Raw genomic sequence first — 27064 nt, forward strand, 5'->3', positions numbered from 1 at the left:
AGGTTATGAAATAGAGAAATTCTAAGCATTAATTACTGAGAACAACAAAACAAAGAAGAAACAGAAAAAATATTTGGTGGTGTGTGGAGGGTGATAATTGAGCATCAAAGTTATTTCCTCAATCTTTCCTTTTAAAGAAAGGCATTGGGAAGGTTAATTCAGTTGGCACAACACTGGGATGAAGAGCTTGGACTGTGCTGTCGATTTCTATGTTCTAACAGTTTAACCAAAACTGATAATGCACATCCTTTAAATCCAGTGGACTGAGATCAGGTGCACAGATCTGCACAGTATGGGGTTTAACCAAAGTTGTGTAGCTGGAACTTAACCTCCATCACTTTATATTAAAGCCCACTTTAAAAAAAAGTGGAACAGCAGCTTAAAAGTCTTTTGATGTTGGAGGAAATGTAAATAAGTCAAACCTCTGGCTGCTCTCCATGATGGTGCAATCCCAGATGGGTTGGAACATCGGCCCCAGGGGGGATTAAGTCACCATGAAAACTGAATCTTGCTTGCATCTCCTAAATGTGTAAAAGAAAGCATGAAACATCATTGCAAAAGGGAGGGATCACATTTTCATTCAGCATACAAAATAGTTTCCCCTTCTGCCTGATTTACTGTGTAGAAATATTTGTAAAATTGTGCTAAAATTACAACTAAATACTCCTTCAGTTTCAGGTCAACAATTTTCTCTTTAAGACAAAGACCTGTCAGTTGAACAAGTCAACTCAGTCTCACAGTCTCTCTCTCTCTCGCTCTATCCTGTGAGAGTCCCAACTCCTCAATATTCCATAATGTATCACTCAGTCCCCTTGGATCATGAAAGAGGCACCTCATCTCAGTTTCTCCCTGTCCATGAATTTGCTCACTGCTCTTTGAAAGAAATACTCAGTTTCTTCCCTCTCTATAACTCCACAATTGGACTAACACAACCCCACGGTCTGTCTGCTTCATGCCAGGACCATTCATCGAGTCATGGAGATACCCAGGCCCTTTGACCCATCTACTCCAGAATGACCACTGACCCATCCATTCAGTTCCAGTCCTTTTCCATTCCATAACTTGTTCAGTTCTGTGCTCTCCTTGTTCATTTATAAACTTCCCAAATTTAAGACCATCTCAGTACCACTCAATCCCACAATCTCACTCTTTGTTCCTTGATACAGCTCAAATACCTTCTCTCCCTCCCTCATCCATTCAGGACTGTTTGATCCAGATTCTGTGTGTTTTTTTTGTAGAGGGCTCCTCAGACAGACTTTTATGTTACAGGTATATTCAGTGCTCTGACACGGTCTCTCAAATCCTACAACTCCACGCCAGGAACATTCATTCCTACACTTGAGCCCCTTAGATTCCAACCACTCCACATGACAGGCCCACCCAACTGCAGTCTCTCATTGCTCCACAAAAGCTACCCAGAGTATCAACTTTAGGAAGGCCCAGTTGCAGTATACGCATTACCACGGGTCACCTTGTTGGTTTTCCGTCTTCTAGGTTTGGGCAGATCTTTCATCCATTCCAGCTTCTCACACTCCAGCACATCCATGTGGACCCACCCTTTCTCAGGTCTCAATGGAATATCAGGTTCTGTAGAGATTATAAGGAGAGGTTTTTTTTATAAACATGTCCCCTAGTAGCAGTGGGATTGGCAACCAAAAGGTTCAGATTTAATAGATGTTAAAAACACTCAAGCAACTTCTTCCTCAAAAAGCCAAGAGTTCTTGCCATCTATAATACATCTGCCTGAACCTTTTGGAAACAAGTTCAATGGTAAATTTCAAACAAGATGTGGATGCTTGCTTGAATGACGAGACAGAATTACAAGTGGCCAGTCATTTAAAATGGAGCGGTAGAATTTTTTTTTATATAAAGGATGGTGAATATTTAGAATTCTCTACCCTGGAGAGTTGTGATAGCTAACATTTAGGGTGAAAGTAGATCAACTTTTGAAAGATTTGAGAACCACGAGGCACTGGGCACAAAAGAGGAGTTGATACCAATGTTGATCTGCCATGTTCATGCTACTGACACATGACTACATTAACAGATCCAGCTCCAACAGTATCATGAAGTCTGCAGATGACACCACAGTCATCGGCCTCAACAGTAACAACGATGAGTGCACGACAGAGAAGAGGTGGAAAATTTCATGATCTGGTGCAAGGGTAACAACCAGAGTCTCACCGTAGACAAGATGAAGGAGATGATTGTAGACATCAGGAGGACCAGGAACGACCATCCTCCATTACACATCATGCAAGTGTTCCTTCACTCTAATATTCCCAACAGAAGAAAACAAGCTGAATCTGCCAGCAGATAAGCCTATAACTATTTGCCTATTCTCAACTAGTCTCCCAATCCTCCAAGACTGGGATGGGGAGATAGCTCTGCAGTGGTCAGCAAATATTTGGAATTCACGTACACAGCGGACTCAGTTACTGATGATGTTCCAGGCAGACACTGAAAGATATTTTAGATACTGTGGAATCGAGGGACATGGGGTTAGTGCAGGAAGGTGGCACTGAGATAAAAGATCAGCAATGAGTACACTGAATGGTGGAATAGCTATGAGATACTGAGTGGCACAGTTAGTGTAGTAGGGCAACATGGTTAGTGTAGCAGTTAGCGCAATGCTGTTACAGTGCCAGCAACCAAGGTTTGAATCCCAAGCTGTCTGTAAGGAGTTTGTATGTTCTCCCTGAGTCTGCATGGGTTTTCCCCAGATGTTCCAATTTCTTCCCACCATTCAAAAATGCACCAATTTGGTGTAACTGGGCGGCAAAGGCTCATGGGCCAAAATGGCCTGTGACCGTGCTGTATGTATAAATTAAAAATTTTAAATTTAAAATGTACTTCTATTTCTTACATACTTATGTTCAAACAAGCCACAACTGGGCTGACTGCAACTTTCTGGCTTGCCCAGTTATGTGGCTCAGAATTCTGTCCCTCATAGCATGCACCAGGTCACCGATCACATTAAACTGATTGAGAGACATCAGCTGCTGCTAGAAAGGAAAGGATGGTGTTTTGTTGCAATATTTTTAACTGTGTTTAATATCATTTCATTTTTAATAAGTCATTTGCTGGAAGTGCAATTTTAACAGGTCCCAAATGATTTAGATTACATGAGAATGTCAAAGACCTTCTATAACCTTCAATTACAATGAAAGCAACTAAGCTGAGGAGTGGGCTGATTGCACTGGAGTGACCCTGTGCTGCATTAGCATAGAGCCACACTAACGTACCGTGGAAGAAGACCAGGCTGGAAGATGCTGTTTTTGTCCAAGGCGAGGGACGAGTGACTTTGGTGCAGAGCAAGTTGCTCAAGGACAGGAAAAGATTTGAGATATTACATTACAAGAACTAGTCACAGTGCAATACTGTGACAGAGTGAATCATGACACTGAGCAGCTGCTGTTAAAATTTGAATGTTCAGCTTCTGTTCCAGCCTGCAGCAACGTTACAGCTGTGACGCCACTGTAAATCCCAAAACCTTTGGGGAGTACCAAACAGCTGATGGCACAGTGCCACTACTGCACAGCTCCAAATCAATCAATACCATCAGCAGAATGTGCTGCTGCCTGACCAAAGCACAAGATTTGGAACTGTGAAGGATTACATTGCAATACTCAACTCGCTTTCCAATAATGAAAGAGGCTTCAATCATCTCTTCTTCACTGAAATTGGTGCCTCTACCTTGGACCAACTTGACCTGACTTTTGAAAAGTCATAACATCATACAAACAGGCCCACTGACCCACCAAGTTCTTGCTGACTATCAACCACTCATATATATTTACTTTTTCCTCTCACATTCTCATGAACTCTCCTCAGGTTCTACCACTGACCTGAATGCAAAGGGCAATTTATCGTCCAACCTGAATGTTTTTATGAACTGGGACGAAGCCCGCACTATACAGAACCTGGATAAACACCAGAGGTCAGTATTGAAACCAGGTCAGAACTGTGATGCAGAAACTCCACTTGCTGCACCACTGTGCCATCTTGAATGGTATTCATTCCAATGGAAATTAGAGTGGAGGGTCAATACTCAAAAAAATGATGAAGGAACCACACATGTCATGCATCACTCCCTTTGAATAATCCCATTACCCTTTGTAATGTCAATTGAGTAGCAACTGGCTCAATCGTGCTTGTTCTTCTGGACAATCAGATAATTTCAAAACTTTCATCTGACACAGATGTTGCCAAAGTTAATTCTAAACGTTGGCAACACTTGACTGACTGTTCAAGCTGGATTTGCCTTGTAAATTAGAGCTGGCATTGTACTGGCATGTCAGTATAGTCACCTTTTACAACATCTGGGACTCTGCAGTAAATTATGCAGATTGTTTGCATAAGCTTGCTGTTTATTTCATGGAGATTGCATCTGTTCAATGCTGAAAAGACTTCAACATTGAATGGTCAGAAGAGTCATCTTTCAGTCATGTAACAGAACCCTCGGCACTGACAGGAGCTTATCCAGGCTCCTGGTCAATACTCATGCCTCAATCAGGACTGCCAACATACATTAACAAACTATTTATTTAATTTCTCTTCACAGTGGCTGATTGTTGTTTCCCACATTGCTTCAGCAAGTGCCCTTTGGAGCTATTTCATTGGTTCCAATATGCTTTGGGGGATTCTGTGGTCAGGAAATTGCAAAATTAATGCTGGTATCACCTTTCCTTTAGAGTATCTAATATCATAAGAGAAACTGACAGGTTTTCTCGTGCTGTTCCACAATGCCATTCGGCGAAACTATTGAGTGAATCTCATTGGTTTCAGTGTCTGGCCTATGTCTGGAGTCTGATGAAGAAGGCTTCCCCTGTAGGAGAAAGGGAATTGTTGGGACAAAATTGGCAAAAGAAACTGGCTTGAGTGCCAAAGACTAAAAATATCAAACAAGACACCAGCGGACTTTCCACAGCACAGTCCAGCCTGAACTGAACCATTAAAACTGTTCTCCCCCAAGTTTAACCTCAATTTAGTCTTCCAGCTACAAACTAATTAATCTTGCTGCAAAATACTGCATGTCACTGATACTTTTGAATAGTTAGTTTGTTTAAACTGAGACATTGTTTTCAGGATCAGGGTATCACAGACAAAGCCAACATTTATTACCTATCTCTCAGGAAGGCACTGGAGAAAGTGCTCCCTCTGTGCTGTTGGGGAGGAAGTTCCAGGGTTTACACCCAGTGGCAATGAAAGATGAGCAATACATTTCCAAATCAGGGTGGCACACAAGTTAGAAAGGAACCCTCAGGTGAAGGTATTCCCATGCACCTGTCCTTACTGTGGGATAGGGAAAGGCTGCAGGATTCACAGGCTCTGTTGAGCATAGCCTGGGTGAGTAGTTGCAGATGGTACACACTTCATCCACTGTGCACCGGTGGAGGAGAGAACAAATGTTCAGCCAGTTGATAAGTTGCTCTAGAAGGTGTAAAGTTTCTTAAGATTGTTGGATTCAGGCAAGTAGAGAGGATCCCAGACATTCTCCAGACATGCACTTTACATATGACAGAAAAAACCTTGGGATGTTAGAAAAGACATTACTCACTTCAAAATACCCAGCCTCTGACCTGATCTCTCACCCACTGTGCCCAGTTCAGTTCCTACTTGACAATGAATCCGCAACCACCCCCCCCCCCCATCGATATTGATGGCGGAGAACTTATCAAAGCTACTCCATGTCAAGCTGCTTCATTTGCTAAGGAGCTGTGAATGGAATAGAACATTCTGCAATCATCCACAAACAACCCAATTATAGAAGGAAGGCCACTGATAAATTTACTGAATACAGACAGACCTGAGCAAACAAGGCAGGAGGTAGGAAAGATAGATTCATTTCAGGACAGTATTTCATTCCAGTGCAGGAAGAGTTGCTTGCAGTCATGTAGGAAAGAAACCACAGAGAGCCCCAAAACCAGCATTTCTGAACAAACACTATATGTGCCACGCCAGTGAGAACCTACATCAGCCTCCATCAATTAAAGGTCAAAGAAACCCCCTGTGTGTGATTTCTGTGACTTAAGATGAAATACTTTAGTATGTGTAAACTAGAGATTTCCTTGGGCCTTTCAAGTAACGTGTTCATGCTGGAAGTGACCAGCTCTTCATTAGCATGTAGTGTGGGTTCCGATCTTTTCAACTTCTCTTCTCTCGTGAATTTATTTTTAATAAGATTATTGACTATGTTTAATGGTTTAGTCAAGTTGCACAGATACAAGGAACAATCAGTGAAGATGAAAGAGGCAGGCAAAATTGTGCGTCTTTGTCTACGAGCATATGTGTCTGTGCATGCTGGCCCATATCAAGAACTTGTCCCAGGAAATTGCCTGCAAGTTTGTTGGTGGCACACTTGCCTGAGTAACCCCAGACTTTAGGCAGCACTACTGGAAGTTAGATGAGACATTCATCCAAGCAGGTGGATTGCAAAGCATTAATTTGTTTATTACAGATTAATTCACCTGCTGCTCTTTCCAATACAATTTCTTAACCAGCCTCATTAAAGTAAGTTGCCTGGTCAAAATCATCAAGCAATCCATCAGATCTTCTTGACCACAAAATGGCTCTCTTATTTCCATTGCCAAAGTGGTTAAAAACAAATCCATCTATTTTGAGGTGGCCCAAGGTTGTGAGGCGCGGTATGTTATAACAATATTTTTGTAGCTCTTGTATGCCCAGAGGTGAGGTGAAAACAGAGGACAGTGAGGAGGGCATGTTCACAGTTCTTTACAGACATACAGGACGGTAACAGGCCAATTCGGCCCATGGGCCCATGCCATCCAACTAACTTGAAACCCCGGTGGGAGAAAACCAGAGATCCCAGAAGAAACTGACGCAGACTTGGGGATAATGTATAAACTCCTTACAGACAGCGTGGAATTCAAACCCTGGTCCCGATTGCTGGGGCTGTAACAGCATTGCGCTAACCACTCTGCCCACTGTTTCTGCTCAAGATTCTTCAAAGCCCACTTATCTTGTCATGTCTCATACTCTGTGATACAAGATAGTTCACTTATTGACCTAACTCCCCAACATGTCCAGCACACATGACCTAAGGATAGTGGAAGATTGGAACTCTCAACACTCACATTCTTTCACCTTCCTGTCTCATATTATTTTCTCAGGAGCATCTACCTGTCCCATGTCACACATAAGCATCAGGGCTGCTGTCATCATGGTCTCAATCAGATGCTGGAAAACAAGTCATTTGCTGATACTGGTGCTGGTTCTACTCAATACAGTGGACAATGATTCAGATAGGATTCCAACCATTTTCTCAGCATGCAGCTGAAGAACAAATATTGTGCAATGGAGAAGCCCTGAATTAAAGTGGTTTTATTCACATTCAATCTTTCAGCAATAACAAAGAACTACTTCAGAAAGGTAAATTACACTCAAGTTCTCATTTCCAGATGAGCCATCAACATGAACTCATCAAAAGCTGTACTCAAATAACTTCAATCACCATCTAGTTCACCCTCCACCTGTGCTTGGCCCCTAGTGCTCCCAGAAACATAATACCTTGATTTCCAAATCCCCATCCTCCTTTTCCAATCATACTATGGCCTCTCTACCACTCCAGTGGGCTATGGAGGTTCATTGCACTCAATAAATATATAATGGAGTTGAGATATTAGCAGAATCAGGAGATCAAGAAATTGGTGATGCTGAGGTTAAGATGATCCATGTTATCTCTGAGTAAATGGTCCAATGGCTATCGCTGCTGCTATAATCTTTGGTATTACTGAGGAAGAGGTGCAGTGTTGAAGGTCCCATCTTTTAGATATATTAAACTGATGGATGTGAAAGTTCTGTCTCACTATTTAGAGCAGCACGGAAAAATTCCCCGGTGCTTTAATCAAAAATTATTAACAACGTTACCAAGACAGATCATCTGGTCATAATTTCGGTTCCGTTCGTGGCAACCTGCAACATTCAAATTGACTATTGTGTTCTCTACATCCCAACATTACAACATTCATTACACTTTAAATAATACATTGGCTGCAAAGCACCTTGGAACCACTCAAGGACTTGAAAGCCACAATTTAAGTACAGGTTCTTTCGTTCCTTCATTCTGGCAAATATGCCAGTTCCAACCTTCTTAGTGTCTCAGATCATTATGGAAATGGGTAGGGGAGAGTGGGTGAGAGGGAAGAAAGATAGGGAGAAATTAAAAAAGCTAAAAAAAAGTAGAAGTGTTAATAAGGAGGTAAGAAAGGATAAGGGATAAGTCTTCTTCCCACAGGCTGTGAGATTGAACGGTGTCCTGTAACTGAACAAATTATTCAAAAATATTTATTTTATATTGTATCTTTATGTATGTGATTATTACATCCTATACATTGTGAGGGCATGTGTGACCCTGGGGTTGAGAAAAATGCTGTTCTGTCTGGAATCAGATGATAATAAACTCGAACTTGAAAATGGGTGAAGTGGGACATGTGATCGCAGCAAAGAAGCAATGAAAATTGAGTCTGGTATCGGAGCTGGAAGCCACGAGACACAGATGGCAGTGGAAGCAAGTTGCAAGGTCAGAGGTGGGAGCCACGAGGCACAATTAAAATTGATGGTGCAAGAGGCCCAAATCCAAAGAAGAGTTGGAGATTTGAAGGGGTGAAACACGGAAGAATCTGAGCACAACGTTGAAAAATTTAAATCCAAGGTTAATGCACAGGTCTGCTGAACAATGGATGAATGAGATAGGAATTAGTGTAATGACAGTGAGTTTTACACAGAGTTTCATACAAATTAATGGAACTTCAACAAAATCATCTGAGTGGGACTACATATAAAGTAGGTTTTGTAAATATGAGAAAAGATGGATTAACATTCCAAGATTAGTTATTTCAATCAGTATCATTTTTCATCAAGGATCTTTTGTGCAAATACAAATGTTTTTCTTTTCACAGATATGATTGGACTCAGCACATCAAGGCAACCGTGAAGAAGGCACACCAACATCTCAGCTTTCTAGAGTCTGAGGAGACTTGGCATGTCTTTGAATATTCTATTAAACTTCTAAAAGGTACACTGCGAAAAGCATACTGACTGGTTGCATCATAATCTAGTTTGGGAATTCAAATGCCTAGGAACGCAAAAGACTTCAGAAGGCATCAAATAAACCCATTACATTTCAGTGCCTCAAAAAGCCAGCAAAAATCATAAAAGACTTCCCATCATCTTGGTCACAACCTCTTTTCATGGCTACCTTCGAGCAGAAGGTACAAAAGCCTGAAGGACAGCACCTCTGGCTTCATAAAATTTCATTCTGATGACTATCAGGCTCTTGATCCTCCCCTTGTCACCTTTTTTTTCTTCCATGAGGATAACTCAATATTTATTGTCTATTTTGTTTTAATTTGTCTCTTTTTAATTCAATTTAGTATATTATTGTAGGGTTTTCATCTTTTTTTAAACAAAGCACCCGTTCAACTGCAGCATGAATCTTGCCACATGCATCTTGTACAATGTATATGACAATAAACTCCTTATCATTATTATACAGAATGCTAGCAAAGCACAGTAGTTTTCTTTGCATCTCACATGAAAGCTTTCAAAATTACTTGCAGGCTTGGGATATTACGTGCAAGACCACAGTAAGGGCAGAAGGTGGTATCACTAAAAAGAGAATGATCCAACTGGTCAAGAGTTTCTTCTTCATTTAAATCTTATCTTCCCTGTGCAACCTTGTTCTAATCACTGTAGGACTAATATTGTCCTCTGAAAACTGTCCCAACTGTATCCTAGAAAAACACATCCAACAAATAACTTCAAAGCTGAATCATTATAAAAATCAGATTTCATCTAATAACCCATTTTTTTATAATTTTAAGATGATTTTTTTATGGAGATTAACCCTTTCTAATGTTTGGTTTTGAATGATGATTCGACTTAGAAGCTATTTGGTTTGCTACATGAAAAAAAAAAGCTTAAAATTGTAGCTAGCTGCTACAAGCTATGGCTCTGCAGAGCCTATAGTGCAGGAGAGGTTTTAGCGGCATGCAGGTTAGCTCAAAAAGAACACTCTGTTCCCAGAAAGAACGACATAAACCCCAGTTGAGTGGAGTTAACACTGAGCTTTATTGGGTTCACAGTCCTGCTTTTATTCTCAAGCTGAGGGGCGTGGTCAAAACCCTCTCAGCACTGATTGGTGTGTTTGTGATCCGCTTTCCCTGATAGGCCAGTTAAGCTCTTTTGGTTGTGGCCAATTGGAGGGCAGCGCTGCAGGTCTTGTTAGCCTGCTGGATCGTCGCGTTCGTCCTTCATTTTGTGGGGCCCCATGGGGGAGCTGCGAAGGACCGCCACAAAATTATAAATAAAATGGGTTGTCAGATGGAACCCATTTTCTTCATAAAAGCAAGGGATAAACATTTCTCAGCTTTCAATTGGTATTTTTTTAAAAATTTTTACATATAGACATACACCACGGTAATAGGCCATTTTGGCCCACGAGTCTATACTGCCCAATTTACACCCCATTAATCTACACCCTCAGTATGTTTTGAACAGTGGGAGGAAACCAGGGCCCCTGGGTAAAACCCATGCAGATACAGGGAGAATGTACAAACTCTTTACAAACAGTGCGGGATTCGAACCCCGATCCGGTCCCAATCGTTGGCACTGTAAAGGCTTTGTGTTAACCACTACATTAATCTATTCAGAATAGACATTTGTATGAAAAGGCAAGGTTAATAGTAAAAATTGACATGATCATAGAAATATTATCACGAAATGAAGGCCAGGAGTTATTTACTGGATGGGTTCATAGAATGCACCTAGGATAGTTTTCAAAAGCAATAAATCAAGGAACTAAGGGGACAGGCTTCCTAAAACCTTACAACAAGATTCTCTGGTGATATTAATCACAATATAGTTAAATTTCATATGCAGTTCAAAAGGGAAAATGATAACTCTGATAGAACAAATAAATCATGTAAAAATAAGGCTCGTATAGACCGAGATAAAGATATTAAAAGGTTTGACAACTGGATTTCAAAAAATACTCTTTAAATTCCATGCTCTTGAGGGAGATATACAAAGGAAAACATTTTGTAGCACACTAAAAAGTAATAGTTTCAGACCTTGATCATGTTTTCTATTGAGAAATAACAATTCCACATGTCAAGTGATCTAACAGTGGCTAATGAAAGAGATTTAGGATTCAAGATTTAATTTATAAAACAGTGTAATATTACATGAAATCTCTTTCAGCCTGCTGCAAGGCAGACAGATTCACCACTGGCAGGAATTGCCTAAGCTTTTACAGTCAGAGAGAAGGAAAAGAGAGTGTGTCCCCCATAGACACCAAGAGTCCGTAGATGCGTCTCCAGTACTCTGCAGCCTCAGACTCTAGTCCAAATCATTGGTAACCCTAGCTCTAGTTCTGAACCTTCGACACGGCCAAGAACCCTCCAGCGCCCCCAGCACCTCTTCACATCCCGGTTCCGATACCTGGTAACTTTCCAGCCAGTCTCCAGCTGTTTGCAGCCCAGCGTGAGTCTCCCGACAGCGGTCTCCAGCAGCCCACGGGTTCCTCACCTTGAGTCGCCAGCAGCTTGCTCCATGAACTGGTCCCTCAGCCGCAGAGCCCCCTCACTGGTTCACTGCCGTAGTCATTGCCCCAGCGTGTCATCTCCTTCACTTCTCCCTCTCAGACGGTGCATGATCTTCCCATCCTCTGGTGTCCTGCTCCAGTCCTCCGCTTCCCCAGAGTCTACAGCCCCTTGTGGCTGCTGCCGATTAATAGACATGACCATCTTGGGTGCAGACCCATGATCGCGGGATTTCAACTAAAACCACTTTCAGCTCCCTCAGCAGGCCGTTCAAAGCCCGTGTGCAGTCAACTAGGTCCACTCCCTCTCTCTCCATGGGTCCGTGCACTACCATTACAGCAGCGCCGCCATCTTCTAAGTTTTTCAAAGAAAATTTGACATCAAAAGACGATGTTCATAATTTGCAAAAAAAAGCAAACTCTGTCGATTGGGAGAATGTTAGGATACAGCAACAAATGGAGATTAAAAATGGAGAAAATGGGTTATGAAAAGGAATTGGCAAAAAGTACAAAAAGCAGATTGCAAAAATTCCAATTTTTACATGAAATTATTTACTTATTTGTAAGCCATTTAGCCCAGCAGATCCATACTGACAGCATTGGTCCTATTATTCTTTTTAGTTCCCTGTAATCCTGCAATTTAACTGTAAAATTGACAAACCTAATAGATACTTTTTCAAGGTGTAACCAGCAAATGAGATAAGGAGCAGTATCACAAGGTTTTCATGAACTTGAGAGGGATTAAAAGAGTTTAGAACTAGGGAGCATTTTCTCAAGATAAGAAGTCAGGGATTTCAGATAGAAGGTGAAAATTCTTTGCACAGAGAATCTTTGGAATTGTCAGTTCAGTGATTGACTGTATTTAAGGGCAAGATGAACAGATTTTTAAATAATTAAAGCCATTATGAAGAGATGGGAATGAGGAAAGAGACTTGAGGTGCAATCCAGGGACAGCCATGAGTAGAAAGAGACTCGGATACATTTCAGAGAAGGATTAAACTGAGTGGCAAACTGAGAAGGGAGGGGGTGGAATATCAATCTAACCTAAGTTCTATGCTATGCTGCATCCAATAGTGGTGGAAGCAAATATAACGGTAGCACCAAAGAGCCTTTAAATAGACAGAAGAATATGAAGGGAATGAAGGGATAGAGATCAAGTTCAGGAAGAAGAGATTTAGCTTAATTTGGCATTGTGAACCAAAGGACCTGTTTTTGTGCTGTACTGATCTATGTTCCAAGGGTAAAAATGAAGAAGTGTTCATCAAGACAGAGACAAAAAGCAAGAGAACTTTGTGATTAGGTTGTTAAACAGGTGGTTCAGCAGAGGCTCTTTGAGGGGATTGTCTTTTGCTGCAAATCTTTCCACTCAGAATGACACTAAACAGACCTTCAAATCCAGGGCAGCGCGTGTTTGAGCAAATTCACCATTTCTTTCCTTATAGAAGAGCAATTGCCAGATTTTTTTTAATGAATTTGCTTATTCCACCCTTTCAGGAAGTGCATCATTGATCAAATTAACTTCCTTCAGAAGGAATTCTTATAATTTCAGCTCCAGCGCCAATCACCTTGAAGCTACTCGCCAGTGAACATAATTTCTTCATTTTCAGTCTATAAAAAAAGAACTCTTGTAATTTTGATCATGACTAAAATTTCCCACACTGAGCTTTTTACCTGTAGTTTCTTGGTCCATTGGATCACCTTTGGATGAACTGGACTGCAATTTGGTTTCGAAGTGAGAATCCTTGTCCCTGATGTCCGCTCCTGTTGCCTTAGATTTATTGCTGGAAACTTCAATGGAACCTTTTCCCAATTTTCTTGATTTTATAAAAGCAATCATACTTGTGTCTATTTAAATAGGAAATTGGAAAGGGGTTGAGGCAAGGTTGGCAGAAAGAATAAGTGTTAATGTGTTTGGAGGGAAAACAAATCATTCTTATATTTTATGAATGCATCAACCAAAATATAATATAAAATTGATACATCACTCTGAAGTCTTTAACATTGTTCTAAAGTTCATCAATAGCAGCTCATCAACAGAGAAGATGTATTGCTAAAATGCACTAGCCTGCAAAATGCATCTGATATCAAATGAACAATCAACACAATGCACCAATAATGATAATCCCCATTCCTGACTGAATCATACCACCTGCATTGACCATCACTGGAACTGTTCACACCAACATAACACAACCCAATGACGAACAGCATCAATGCTGCACACCCATTTTAAGATTCTGGAATCCATCAATGAACAGGAGCATTACTCAATTTAATACAAATGTATTTTAACTTCTACTGGTTTGATATTTTGTCAATAGATGCCTGAAAACAGAGGTCTCATGATTTGACAACTCATCCCGAGCAGTCTAAACTTTTCCTTCTCCGGCTCTAGGCGACAGTCTGCTTTTACAAAACAACTCAAGCTGAAATCTCCAACTCTAAGATATTTGAACCACATCCAACATGATGCCCTTATTTGTAGAATAACATGGGTGAACTCCAAATGTTAGGTCCAAAAGTAATGGACAGAGGCATTTAACCAGATGTGATCAGCTATCACTAAGGCTATCACTGAATAAGCAAGCTTCTACAAGAGGAACAGATTGAGTGTCTGTCTGGTGCAGCAGCCTTACCTCTAAATCGAGCCTGCGTGCATAAAAACAAATCTTATTTCAATGTCATCACTGTCTCTGGAACATTTTTGAAGCAATTAAACATAACTGAGTAATCACAAACATTATGGTCCCTGAAATGAGGGGACTGTGTATAAAAAGTACTGTCAATTCTACATGGTCAAACCAAAATGTTTACAAATAACCTGAAATAAAATCTGGAATATGCACTTTAATTACATGTGAATTGTTTTGATTACAAATTTAATCAAAATAAGGGCAAATAAAGGAAAAATGTCTTTGATCCCAAACATTATGGAGGGCACAAACAATTCACATGTAATTAAAGTGCATATTCCAGATATTATTCCAGGTTAATTGTATACATTTTGGTTTGACCATGTAGAATTGACAGGACTTTTTATACACAGTCCCCTCATTTCAGGGTACCATAATGTTTGTGATTACTCAGTTATGTTTAATTGCTTCATTGATACAGGTATAAGAGAGCTTGGCTTGCTTCGAAGCTTTCGATCACCTTTGGAGTCTGCAGTTGCCATTTTTCAACACTAGGACCATAGTTGTGCCAACAAGTCAAAGAAGCCATTATGAGGCCAAAAAAACAAGAATAAAACAGTAAGGGACATCACCCAAACCTCAGGATTATCAAAATCAATAATCTGCACTCTTGAAACATCACTTTTGTGGTAATTTCATTTATACTATTGTTGGTGTATCTGGAACATCTGTGTGGCTGTATCAAGTCAGAATGTTGGTGCATATGAACATTGTGAACAAATTCACCATGTTCTGGAATGCCTGAAAGCACTTTGTTGATAATAAATTCCTTGAAAAGCCAAAAAACTGCTGATGCTTGAGAACCAAAATGAAAGCAGTGAGTGATGAAAATATTCAGGTCAGGAAACATCTTGGAGAGGGAAACTAAATTAATGTTGCCTGTCAATAACCATTCCTCAAAACTGCTGAGTATTTCCAGCATTTGACAGCATTGTCATATTAATAAAAGATCAGCAATCATTATGCTCAAGGTTTTATAAACAGCAAAAAGGCAATGACTTTCTACATTTCATGATATTGGTTTGACATGATGCACTTTACATTGTTCACTGTTAGCAGGTGCCTTCTCTTAACTGCCTGAGGGCAGAATGGAAGAGGACAATGCTCCAGAAGAGAGCCTTGCTTTTGATCACCTGTATGTGATCCATGCTCAGATATCAGAGTGAAGGCAAGACTGGGTTTCACTGTAATCCTCAAGGGTGTGACTCGTCAACCTGCATTATTGACCCTTTCTGAAGGAAAAGCAAGAGCTGGAGGAGGAAACGGAGTTAAAGAAAGCCAGATACCAGCTGCTAAATGCAGACAGTAGTGATACATCCACTCACCTAATCGGGCCATGAGATTATTGCGCTCTTCCTCAATCTCTTCTTCAGACATGGCCTGCAGTCTGGATAGATTCTCTTCATGAATCCTCTTTGCTTCTTGAGGGTCCACTTCCCTACCCAGTTCTTTTCCTGAAGACTGTTCCCCATCACCTTTAGCTGTGTATAAATCAGGTGAAATAAAAATTTTGGGTGTGTATGACATGAAATTTAGCAAACAAATCTTGGCAGAATAATAGAAACAGCAGACTCTAGTCCACTAGTCATGGACAATGAGTGATTCCAATTTTTAAACAGGGGAATTACTCGCGAGATCAGCTGCCCCTAATTTAATTTTTTTTAATTATTGATGTTGGAAATCTGAAATTTTAACAGAAAGTGCTAAAAATACTCAGCAGGTCAGGCAGCATCTGGGGAAAGAGAAAGAGAATTAAGGTTTCATATTAAAGACCAAAATTTCAGCTCTGACAAAGGATTCAATCATTGATTCTTTACCACAGATGCTGCCCAACTTGTTAAGTGTTCCAGCATTTTCGGTTTCTATGCCCATTACCAATTATATTGTTGACTCAACAGCAATCAGAGACAATAAACAAAAGTTCTGGAGCCGAAAGCAGTCGGACTGGGCAGTTGGACCCTGTGGGGAGCAGTCGGTCTCCACTCCCCGCTCTCCCCAGGTCCACACCAGTGACAGTGCTGCCGTTACTACAGCTCCAGCAATTTTTTTTTTTATTTTTTTTTTAAATAATCGCTCAAGGTATGCCTGTAACAGACATATGGAAGGAGCAGGCTGGAGGAAGACATGTGGATTTATAGAGGCCAGGTTACCATGCAGCTGCAGTAGTACAACGGAAGCTGCACTCACCATCCTGTTAATCCAGCAACAGGACATGATAAACATGGTGATAAGGGAAGAAAAAAATGCAAGATCAGGTCTACACTTATTGCCTAGGTACAGTGAAGAGATTGGTTTTGTATTCTATCCAGCAAGTCTGTCCATACACAAGTACAGCAGACTACAAAGCAATACAGAGAATAGGATTACAATAAGAGCAATTCAAACGGCGGAAAGGAAACATTACTGGTGTGAGGTTAGTTCAGCAGGGAAGAACTGCCCTTGAATCTGGTGATGTGTGATTTTGCACTCTTTCAATAGGAGGAAGGAGAAGAGGGTATGGTCAGAATGGGATGCATCCTTTAGTACAATAGCTGTTTGCCAAGGCATTGGGAGGCAAAGCCCTCAAGTTACAAAAGCGGTAATGCACCTGTCAAGTGGATCCTTTCCGATGTTTCTACAGTCCGAGATAAAGCTGATCTTTGTGCTCCTGAGCTTGTGATCAATGGGCAGATTCCAGACTGCAAAGACTCCATCTGACGTGCCTCGGCTGCTCTTTTTGCCTCAAGTTTCTGGGCAAAGATGCTTTTCTTCCTGGAAATTGGCTCCAACTGCAAAAAGAAAAAAACATCAGTGCGTGGTTGAAAGGCAATGTAAAAATGAAACTAACTTCCTTAGACAAAAAAATATATGTAATTGTTTCTTGAAGAATTTCAGAGTTGCTCTCACTAATATACAGTGCCCTCCATAATGTTTGGGACAAAAACACTTACATCCTTTGTTTGCCCCTGTGCTCCACAGTTTTAAATTTGTAATCAAAAATTCACATGTGACTAAAATGCATATTCCAGATTTTTTTCACGGTTACTTGTCTACATTTTGGTTTAACCATGTAGAAATTATAGCACTTTTTCAAGTCATGTCAAATTTATTGTCATCTGATGGTACAAGTACAACCCAATGAAACAGTATTCTCCGGTCCTTGGTGCAAAAACATGCAGACACACAACCAGACAGAACACACATACAAACAATACATACACAGGACAAATATTTCATCTATACAAATTAATAAATATTGCTTCATGAATATGAGAGTCTTGGATGGTTAGTGTGTTTATAGTCCCCTCATTTTTAAACAAAGTCACCTCATTTCAAGGCAGCATAATATTTGAGACACAGCAATGGTACTTACAGATGCTCCTCTACTTACGATGGTTCAATTTGTGATTTTTTTAAGTTATGATGGTTCGATAGTGATATGCATTTGGTAGAATCCGTTCTTCGAATTTTGAATTTGAACCGGTTCCCGCGCTTGCGATATGTGGTATTCTACTCTTTCACGATGCTGGGCCAATATGTGTTGAAAGCGGTTTTTTATTCTGTGTTTTCGCAACCCATCATGTGCTTTCAGCTGTGTATGTTAATGGTGAGTTCCCATACAACTGAACACAATGATTTTGCCCAACTGCAGGCTACAGTATGTGTTCTGAGCATGTTTAAGGTAGGCTAGGCTATGATGTTCAGTAGGTGCAGTATTCTTTTCAACTAATGATTTTTCCACTTACAATGGGTTTATCAGAATGTAACCCCATCATCAGTGGAGGAGCAGCTGATTAAAGTAGTCTTGTTTAGTACTTTGTTGCATATTCAATGCAGACTGCCTGAAGTCTGTGATTCATTGACATCACCAGGTGCTGAGCATCTTCTCAGATGATGCTCTGCCAGGCCTCTTCTGCAGCCATCTTCAGCTCCTGCTTGTTTCAGGGGCTTGTTCCCAAACGTTTTCTCTTCAGCATATGTAAGGTATGCTCAAATGGATTTAGATCGGGTGACTGACTTGGTCATTCAAGAATTTTCCAGTTTTTAGCTTTGAAAAAACTCTTTTGTTGCTTTCGCAGTATGTTCGAGATTATTGCCGTCCAATGAGTTTGGAGGCATTTGCGCAAACCTGAACAGATAAGTTGTTTCTATACACCTCAGAATTCATTTTGCTGCTGCCATCAGCAGTTCCATCATCAATGAAGATAAGTGCGTCAGTACCTGTGGCAACCACACATGCCCAGGCCATAACATCCCCACCACCATGTTTCACAGATGAGGTGGTATACTTTGGATCTTGCGCAGTTCCTTTACACCTTCATGCTTCGTTCTTGCCATCACTCTGATACAGATTAATCATGGTCTCACCTGTCCACAAGACCTTTTTCCAAATTCTGCAGTCTCTTTTAAATACTTCTGGGTAAACTGTCATCTGGCCATTCTGTTTCTGTGGCCAACTAGTGGTTTCCATCTTGCAGTGTAACCTCACTATTTCTGTTAATGAAGTCTACTACAGACAGTAGTCATTGACATATCCACACCTGCCTCCTGAAGAGTGTTTCAGATCTGTTCGAAGGGTATTTGGGGATTTTTATTCAATGTGATGAGAATTTTTCTGTCATCAGTAGTGCAGGGTCTTCCTTGGCCTATGATTCCCTTTGTGATTACAGAGCTCACCAGTACACTCTTTCTTCTTAATGATGTTCCAAAGTGTTGATTTTGGTTATCCTAAGGTTTGGTCGATGTCTCTTACTGTTTTATTCTTGCTTTTCAGCCTCATAATGGCTTCTTTGACTTTCTTTGGCATGTCTGGTCCTCATGATGAAAAACAGCAACTACAGACTCCAAAGGTGATCAAAAGCTTAGAAGCAAGCCTAGCTCTCTTATTCCTGCACCAATTAAACATAACTGAGTCATCACAAACTCCTGTGAAGCCAAATGTCCCAAACATTATGGTGCCCTGAAATGAACGGACTATGTATGAAAAGTGCTGTAATTTCTACATGGTCAAACCAAAACGTCTACAAATAACCTTAAATAAAATCTAGAATGTGCACTTTAATCACATAAATTGTTTGATTACAAATTTAAAACTGTGGAGCATGCGGGCAAATAAAGGAAAAAATGTCTTTGTCCCAAACATTATGGGACAGTATATTACTAAGTCCATTCCATTGATTGATCACCCTAATTATTCTAGAAGCACGTCAGAATATATTTATTGCAAGAGTGTAGCCAACTCAGTCAACAGTGGCAGAATAATGACATAGCTGGTCAAGTTGCTGCCCCACAGCTCCAATGATCCAGGTTCCATGCCAACCACTGGTGTTGTCTGTGTGGAGCTTGCACATTCTCCAAGTGACAACATAGGCTTACTCCGGTTGTTTCCGTTTCCTCCCACATTCCAAAGATGCACAAATTAGTAGGTTAACTGATAAATTGTCCCAAGAGCGTAGGTGATGGTAAAATTTCGATAGAGTTGAGAATGTGGGGAGAATAACAGATTATGGTAGGATTGGTGTAAAAATGAATGTTTGGGGTTGGGGCTGAAGGACCTTTCTGTGTAATATCTTTCCAATAACTTTAACTCTATGATGAAAGATTTTATGCCCGGAAAAAAGAAAATCAGCTGATCTCATTGAAGGCTCATTAGTGTGGAGAGCAAGCTGCACCTTAGACTACATTGCAAGGAAGATTCAGAATGCCCCAAGCCACTTTTCAGTGAATGAACCACAGCTATCATACTGCATTCAATGCTCTCCTGTTCAATATTGGTTGTCAATTTGTGCATAGCCATCTCTCATCAGAATTACCTCCAGAATACTTTTCATGTGTTACCTGAGGGACAATTCCTCACCTGACCAGGACTCATATAGCACAGAAACAGGCTATTCTGCACACCATGTCCATGTCAACCATTGTACTTGCCTTTGCATCAAGAACAATCCTGTTTGAACTTTTTACGTTCATCCAATAATGTAGAAAGGAAATAAGTTCATGCTATTCAAAATTCAACAGCTCCAATAGTGAGCTCTCTCACAGTACCAAATCTAGAATTCAAGTCTCTCGAATGGAAGACAGAAAACACCTGGAAACACTCCAAGATCCTTTGGAAAGTTTCAGGGGGCTTCTTTTGAAAGATAAGCAGTCACTGGTTCAGATCTGGGATTCTTCATCTGAACTATTTGGATTGGGGTGTGATGTCACAGGGAAAAGTGACAAGTAAACAGATAAGTAGATAATGAATTGCAACGAGGTGGCAGGCTTCCGAAACACTTCTGTCCACAACTGCAACAGTTGTCTGATATTTTTGCATTCAACTCCACTCTGATCAGTTTTCTCTGCTTCCAACATTATATCTTCTAATTAATTGCATGGATATAGAATAAGTGGTGGAGATTATTCAGCTAAATTGGAATGATTTTAAGATTGTGGACCTAAATGCACAACAAACTGAACCTGCAACTGCTGAAATACATTCTTTAAACAATCCATGCACCATTAGAGCTGCAGCTTCAGTATTGCTACATTCTACTTTTAATGAGTCAAATGAAATTATTAACAATTACACAAAAAGGCACTGCACAGAAAACATACCCATCAACCGAACATCTCAGCTAGCATTTACATTCCACCAGGATGAAGGCAAATGTTATGTTAGTGGAGTCAAAGACGAAATGAAGGAGGGATAGAGCATTAATGGCAGAACTGGAACAGGGAAAGGCTGAGCGCCCTGTCAACATGCTCTTGAGATGCAACATATGACTGTTCACCAACCAGAGAAACAGCAACTTAGAATTTCAGCAGAATTTCGGCAATATATTCATTTTTATACAATTGACCCTTCTAATCAAAGTCATTGGAAGAGTTGTTCATTTATTTAAATCAATTTTCCAAAGCAAGGGAAGATAATTCAATGTATATAAATTCTGTAAGTTATTGTCTATCTTAACACCTAAATATTTTATCCTATTAAGCAGCCACTTAAATTGAGAGTCTCCTTTAACATGATCATAATTACCAAACATAAGTGGTATAAATTCGCTTTTACCCCAATTAACTTTCTAGCTTGAGAAGGTCCCGTAAAATTCCAATTTAGACTGCAATAACTCACTGGGTCTGTCAGATATATCAGAACATCATCAGCAAATAGATTGATTTTATGTTCTTCCTGGTTAACCCTGGAACCTTTTCTGCCGATCTTGCATCATTTACTTCTTGCCATTTACCATTCCCTTGCCTTACTCGATCATCTCTTTTATGACTTAATTTTATCTGCCTTCCATCCTGACAATAATTTTGTTCTAATGAAAGCTTACTGATCTGTTAAGCATTTTCAGTACTTATACTCTTCCCATTTTTTTTCCATTCCTCCCCAATCCTTTCCGTGCCTTTTAACCTGCATAAGTTAAATATTTAATTTTAAATTCACTCAAAGGCTATTGACCCAGACTATTAATTTTGAATCTCTCCATACACATGCAACCAAACTACCTGAATACTTCCAGCATTTTATGATTTTTTTTACCATCTTAGATCCTTGTGCTAACATGGTTTTATCCACATAACAATAAAGTTCAACATTCATTTACCTCATTCTGTATCTCCGACCTGTGAAAGACCTTTGGAAAGGCAAGCCCTGTTGATATCGGAAGGCTTATAGGACTTGCTGATGTATCTCTCTCCTGTAGGAAAATAACATGGAAGAAATTGTTGAAACCTTAATATCCAACCTTTATATTTTCTTACAGATCAAAAGTTGGTCCTCCAACCTATAGGCACAAATGTTTAACAGGGTACCAAGAACTTACAAACCAGGTGTGACTACAAACCAACAATGAGCATTATTGTTCCAAAGCCGGCCCAAAACCATTAGATATACAATGAGAGATACAAGTACTGCAGCAAAAGAGAATGAGAATAAAACTCCAATAATCTGGTTTTGATGGTGCCATCTTGACAGATTTTCCGATGGAGTATTATTTTGATAACTTTGAGAGATAATGTTGCACCACTATAAACCTCCACTACACATTCATAGATCAGTAGTGAAGAGATCACAAGCAATAAGAGCAGAAATAGGCCTGCTCTGCCGTTAGATCTTGAGCTGATCCTTATCACTCTGCCCCACTCCCCAGCCTTCTCCCTGTAACCCTTGATGTCCTGACTAATCAAATATCTGCCAATCTCTGCCTTAAATATACCCAACAATCTCGCTTTCACTGCTGCTTGTGGCAACAAGTTCCACAGATTCACAACTCTCTAATTAAATAAATTTCTCCACATTTCTGTTTTGAATTGACAGCATTTTACCCTGAAATTGTGGCCTCATGCCTTTCCCATGGGAAACAATTTTGTCACATCTACTCTGTCCAGGCCTTTCAGCATTTGAAATGTGTCTTCTGGTAAACTCGGGACCATCCCAGCAAGAGGAGTAGCGAAGGACTCGGGAGAGCAGTAAGTGTAGGGAACCAGCCTGGGTGAGTGAGATTTTAAAAAAGAGCGAGGAGCAGGGGCTTGGGCCATTGCGATCTTGGGACTGTCACAGAAAGAGGAGGAGCAAAGGACTCAGGAGAGCAGTGAGTGTAGGGAACCAGCCAAGGTGAGTGAGATTTAAAAAGGGCGTGGCGGGCAACTGAAGGGTTATACCGAATGTTGATTTGTGGGAGTGAGTACTTGAAATAATTGGCATGAACAAATAAAAGGAGGGGAAGCTGAAGAGGAGTAGCCAGTGGAGAAGTGGATCTTTGAGACTTTGACTTGAGAGGCTTTGATGAACTTGCTTCCAGTGTGTTAAGGCCAGGCAAGATCCTTTAATTAAATTGGGAATAAATAATGGAGTCAGGAAGGGCAATGCATTGTTCCATTTGCGGGATGTGGGAAACCTGGGACAACACAATTATCCCTGATGATTACATCTGCAAAAGGTACATCCAGCTGCAGCTCCTGACATCGAGTTAAGGAACTGGAGCTGCATGAACTCTGGATCACTTGAGAGGCAGAGAGGGTGATAAAGAGGAGCTTCAGGGAGACAGTCACCCCCCAAATATCAGGGGGAAAGTAGCTGGATGACTGACAGAAGAGAGAAGGGGAATAGACAAAAAGACCAGAGCACCCCTGTGGGTGTTCCCATAAACAATAAGTATACCGTTTTAGATAATGTTGGTGGGGACGATCTACCAGGGACAAGTGGTCACATCTCTGGCAGCAAGACTGGACTCTCAGCTCAGAAAGGAAAGAGAGAAAAGGGAGCAGTTTTAATAGGGAATTTGATAGTTAGGGGAACAGATCAAAAGTCCTTTTGGAAAGATCAAAAATCCCAGATGGTCTGTTGCCTCCCTGGTGCCAGGATCCGTGATATCTCGGATCGAGTTCCCGGTATTCTCAGGAGGGACGGTGAGCAGCCAGATGTCGTTGTCCACATAGGGACCAATGACTTAGGTAGGAAGGATGAGAAGGTCCTGCAAAGAGAGTTTAGGGGGTTAGGTGCGAAGTTGAAAGACAGGACCTCCAGGTTTGCAATCTCAGAAATGCTACCCGTGCCACGTGCGAAGATTTAGAAATGGGAAGCTAATGCAGCTCAATACGTGGCTGAAGAGATGGTGCGGGGGGGGGGGGTGGGGGGGCTTCATGTTTATGGACCATTGGGCTATGTTCCAGGGAAAGGGGGACCTGTTCTGATGAGATGGTTTGCATCAGAATGTTAGAGCAGATAGTGAGGTGGAGGAGGATAAAGGTCATGCGAGGATGTATAGACAGAAATCAAAGGTTTGTACGTGACAGAAATGTTCCCAGGTCTATTTATTTTAATGCAAGGAGTATTGTTGGAAAGAGAGAAGAGCTTATGACAGGGATTATGACATTATTGCTATTAGTGAGACATGGTTGCAGGAGGGGAAGAACTGACAGCTCAATGTTCTGGGGTTCTGTTGTTTCAGACGTGATAGGGGGGAGGGATGAAAAGGGGAGGAGTGGCAATGCTAGTCAGGGAAAATATCACAGCTGTGCTTAGACAAGACAGCCCAGAGGGCTCGCTACAGAGGCCATATGGGTGGAGCTGAGGAACGAGAAAGGTGTGATCACACTGATAGGATTGTATTATAGAGAAGAATTGGAGGAGCAAATCTGTAGAGAGATAGCTGACCAATGTAAAAAAAACAGAAAGTTGTGATAGTAGATTTTAACTTTCCACATATTGACTGGGACTCCCATACTGTAAAAGGACTGGATGCCTTGTCAAATACGTTCAGGAAAGTTTTCTAAATCAATATATAGAAGTACCAATGAGAAAGGATGCAACACGTGATCTCCTATTTTGGAATCAGACAGGTCAGGCTACAGAAGTATGTGAAGGCGAACATTTTGGGTCCAGTGACTATAATGTCATTAGGTTCAAGTTACTTGTGGATAAGAATACGTCTGGTCCTAGAGTTGTGATTCTAAATTGAAGAAAGGCCAACATTGTGGAAATGAGAAAGGATCTAGAACGAGTGGATTGAGACAAGTTGTTTTCTGACAAGGATGTGTTCAATAGGGTGGAAGGCCTTCAAAGGCAAAATTTTGAGAAAGCAGAGTTTGCATGCTCCTGTCAGGGTTAAAGGCAAAATAACCGGTATAGGGAACCTTGGTTTACAAGAGATTGTGGTGATCTGGTTAAAAAGAGAGAGGTGTATAGCAGGTATAAGCAACAAGGAGCAAATGAGGTAACAAAAGAGTATTAAAAAAATGTAAGAAAATAGGAGCAAATCAGGAAGGCAAAAAGGTCACTTTGGCAGATAATGTGATGTAAACTCAAAGGGTTTCTACAAGTATATTAAGAGTAAAAGTATAGTAAGGGACAAAATTGGTCCCCTAGAAAATCAGAGAGGCCTTATATGTATGGAGCCTCACGAGATGGGGAGATCTTAAACAGTATTTACTCAGAAAATTGGCATAGTGTAGAAGGAAGGAAAGGAAACGAAACAGCAGTAGAGTCATGGAACATATAGAGATTAAAGAAGAGGTGCTTACTGCCTTACAGCAAATAAAGGTAGATAAATCCCCCAGGTCTAATATGATATTCCCACGGACCTTGAGGGAGACTAGTATAGAAATTGCAGGGGCCCTGGCAGAAACATTTAAAAAGTCCTTAACCACGAATGAGCTGCCAGAGGATTGGAGGGTAGCTTATGTTGTTCCGTTGTTTAAAAAATGGTCCAAAAGTAAACCAGGAGATTAGAGGCAGGTGAGTCTAAAGTCAGTCGTTGGGTATATTACTGGAGGGTGTTCTGAGAGATCGGATATACAAGTATTGGGACAATCAAAGGCTGATTAAGGACAGTCAGCATGGCTTTGCGCGTGGTAGGTCATGTTTAATGAAGAATTTATCAAGAAACTAGATGAAGGAAAGGCTGTGAATGTTACTAAAGTCCATGTGGACAAAATCCACTAAAGGTCTTTGACAAGGTCGCATATGGGAGGTTAGTCAGGATGGTTCAGACACTAGGTATCGATGGAGAGGTTGTAAACTGCATTCAAAATTGGCTGAATGGGAGAAGACAAAGAGTGGTAGTCAATGATTGCTTCTCAGATTGGAGGCCTGTAATTAGTGGAGTGCCTCAGGGATCAATGGTGGGACCATTGTGGTTTGTCATCTATATCAATGATCTGGATGATAATGTGGTAAATTGGATCAGCAAGTTTGCAGATGACACTAATATTAGAGGTGTTGTGGACAGCAAGGAAGGCTTTCGAAGCTTGCAGAGGGATCTGGACCAATTGGAAAAATGGGCCAGAAAATGGCAGTTGGAATTTAATGCAACAAGTGTAAGGTATTGGATTTTGGAAGGACAACCCAAGTAGGACATACATACTAAATGGTAGGGCACGGAGGAGCGCAGAGGAGCAAAGAGATCTGGGAATACAGACACATAATTCCCTGAAAGTGGTGTCACAGGTAGATGGGTTGTAAAGAAAGCTTTTGGCATCCTGGCCTTCACAAATCAAAGTATTGAGTATAGGAGTTGAGATGGTATGATAAGGTTGCATAAGACAATGGGGAGGCCAAATTTGAAGTACTGTGTGCAGTTCTGGTTGCCTAACTACCAGAAGGATATCAGTAAGATTGAAAGAGTGCAGAGAAGATTTACTAAGATGGTGTTGGGTCTTCTGGAGTTGAGTTACAGGGAAATATTAAACAAGTTAGGACCTTATTCCTTGGAGTGCAGAAGAATGAGTGGAGATTTGATAGAGGTTTACAAAATTATGAGAGGTATAGACAGAGTAAATGTGAATAAGCTTTTTCCACTTAGATTAGGAGGGATAAATATAAGAGGACATGGCTTTAGGGTGAAACGGGTTAGAGGAAACTTCTTCACTCAGAGAGTGGTGGGAGTGTGGAATGAACTGCCATCTGACAGGGTAAAAACCGGCTCACTCTTAAGTTTTAAGAATAAATTGGATAGATACATGGGTGGGAGAGGTCTGGAGGGTTATGGACGGTGCCGGTCAATGGGACTTGTGGAATGATGTTTTAGCGCAGACTAGAAGGGCCAAACGGCCTGTTTTTTGTGCTACAATGTTAATTTTAGAGGACAAAGCAAACACCAACCAGTGAGTTGGACTGGGATTTCCTAAATATTGGACAGCAGATTATCAGAGTATTTCTGTGTATAATTCTGTCATTAACCATGTAATGGCAGGATTCTTGACAGTGTGGAAGAACAGAGGGACAGAGTGCAGTGGGTGCCTGGAATGCATTGTCAGGGATGATGGTGAAGGCTGGCACAATAGGGATATTTAAAAGACTCTTAGACTGGCAGATGGATGCAGGAAAAATAGAGGGTTATGG

At 40.8% G+C, this 27064-nt stretch overlaps 1 protein-coding gene across 2 annotated transcripts in view; it reads right to left on the reverse strand.

The window, feature by feature from the left end:
- rpap1 (RNA polymerase II associated protein 1) overlaps positions 1 to 27064 on the reverse strand; it is a 130080-nt gene that overhangs the window by 88145 nt on the left and 14871 nt on the right. For both annotated transcript variants that reach the window (XM_069917153.1, XM_069917152.1), the window contains exons 4-9: positions 21828 to 21920; positions 16844 to 17024; positions 15582 to 15737; positions 13235 to 13408; positions 1472 to 1587; positions 423 to 521 (exon numbers count right to left, since the gene is read on the reverse strand). In XM_069917153.1, coding sequence (XP_069773254.1) covers positions 423 to 521; positions 1472 to 1587; positions 13235 to 13408; positions 15582 to 15737; positions 16844 to 17024; positions 21828 to 21920 — 819 coding nt within the window. The remainder of the gene's footprint in view (positions 1 to 422; positions 522 to 1471; positions 1588 to 13234; positions 13409 to 15581; positions 15738 to 16843; positions 17025 to 21827; positions 21921 to 27064) is intronic.

This window comes from Narcine bancroftii, chromosome 2, assembly GCF_036971445.1.
Source record: "Narcine bancroftii isolate sNarBan1 chromosome 2, sNarBan1.hap1, whole genome shotgun sequence".
Taxonomy (NCBI): Eukaryota; Metazoa; Chordata; class Chondrichthyes; order Torpediniformes; family Narcinidae; genus Narcine; species Narcine bancroftii.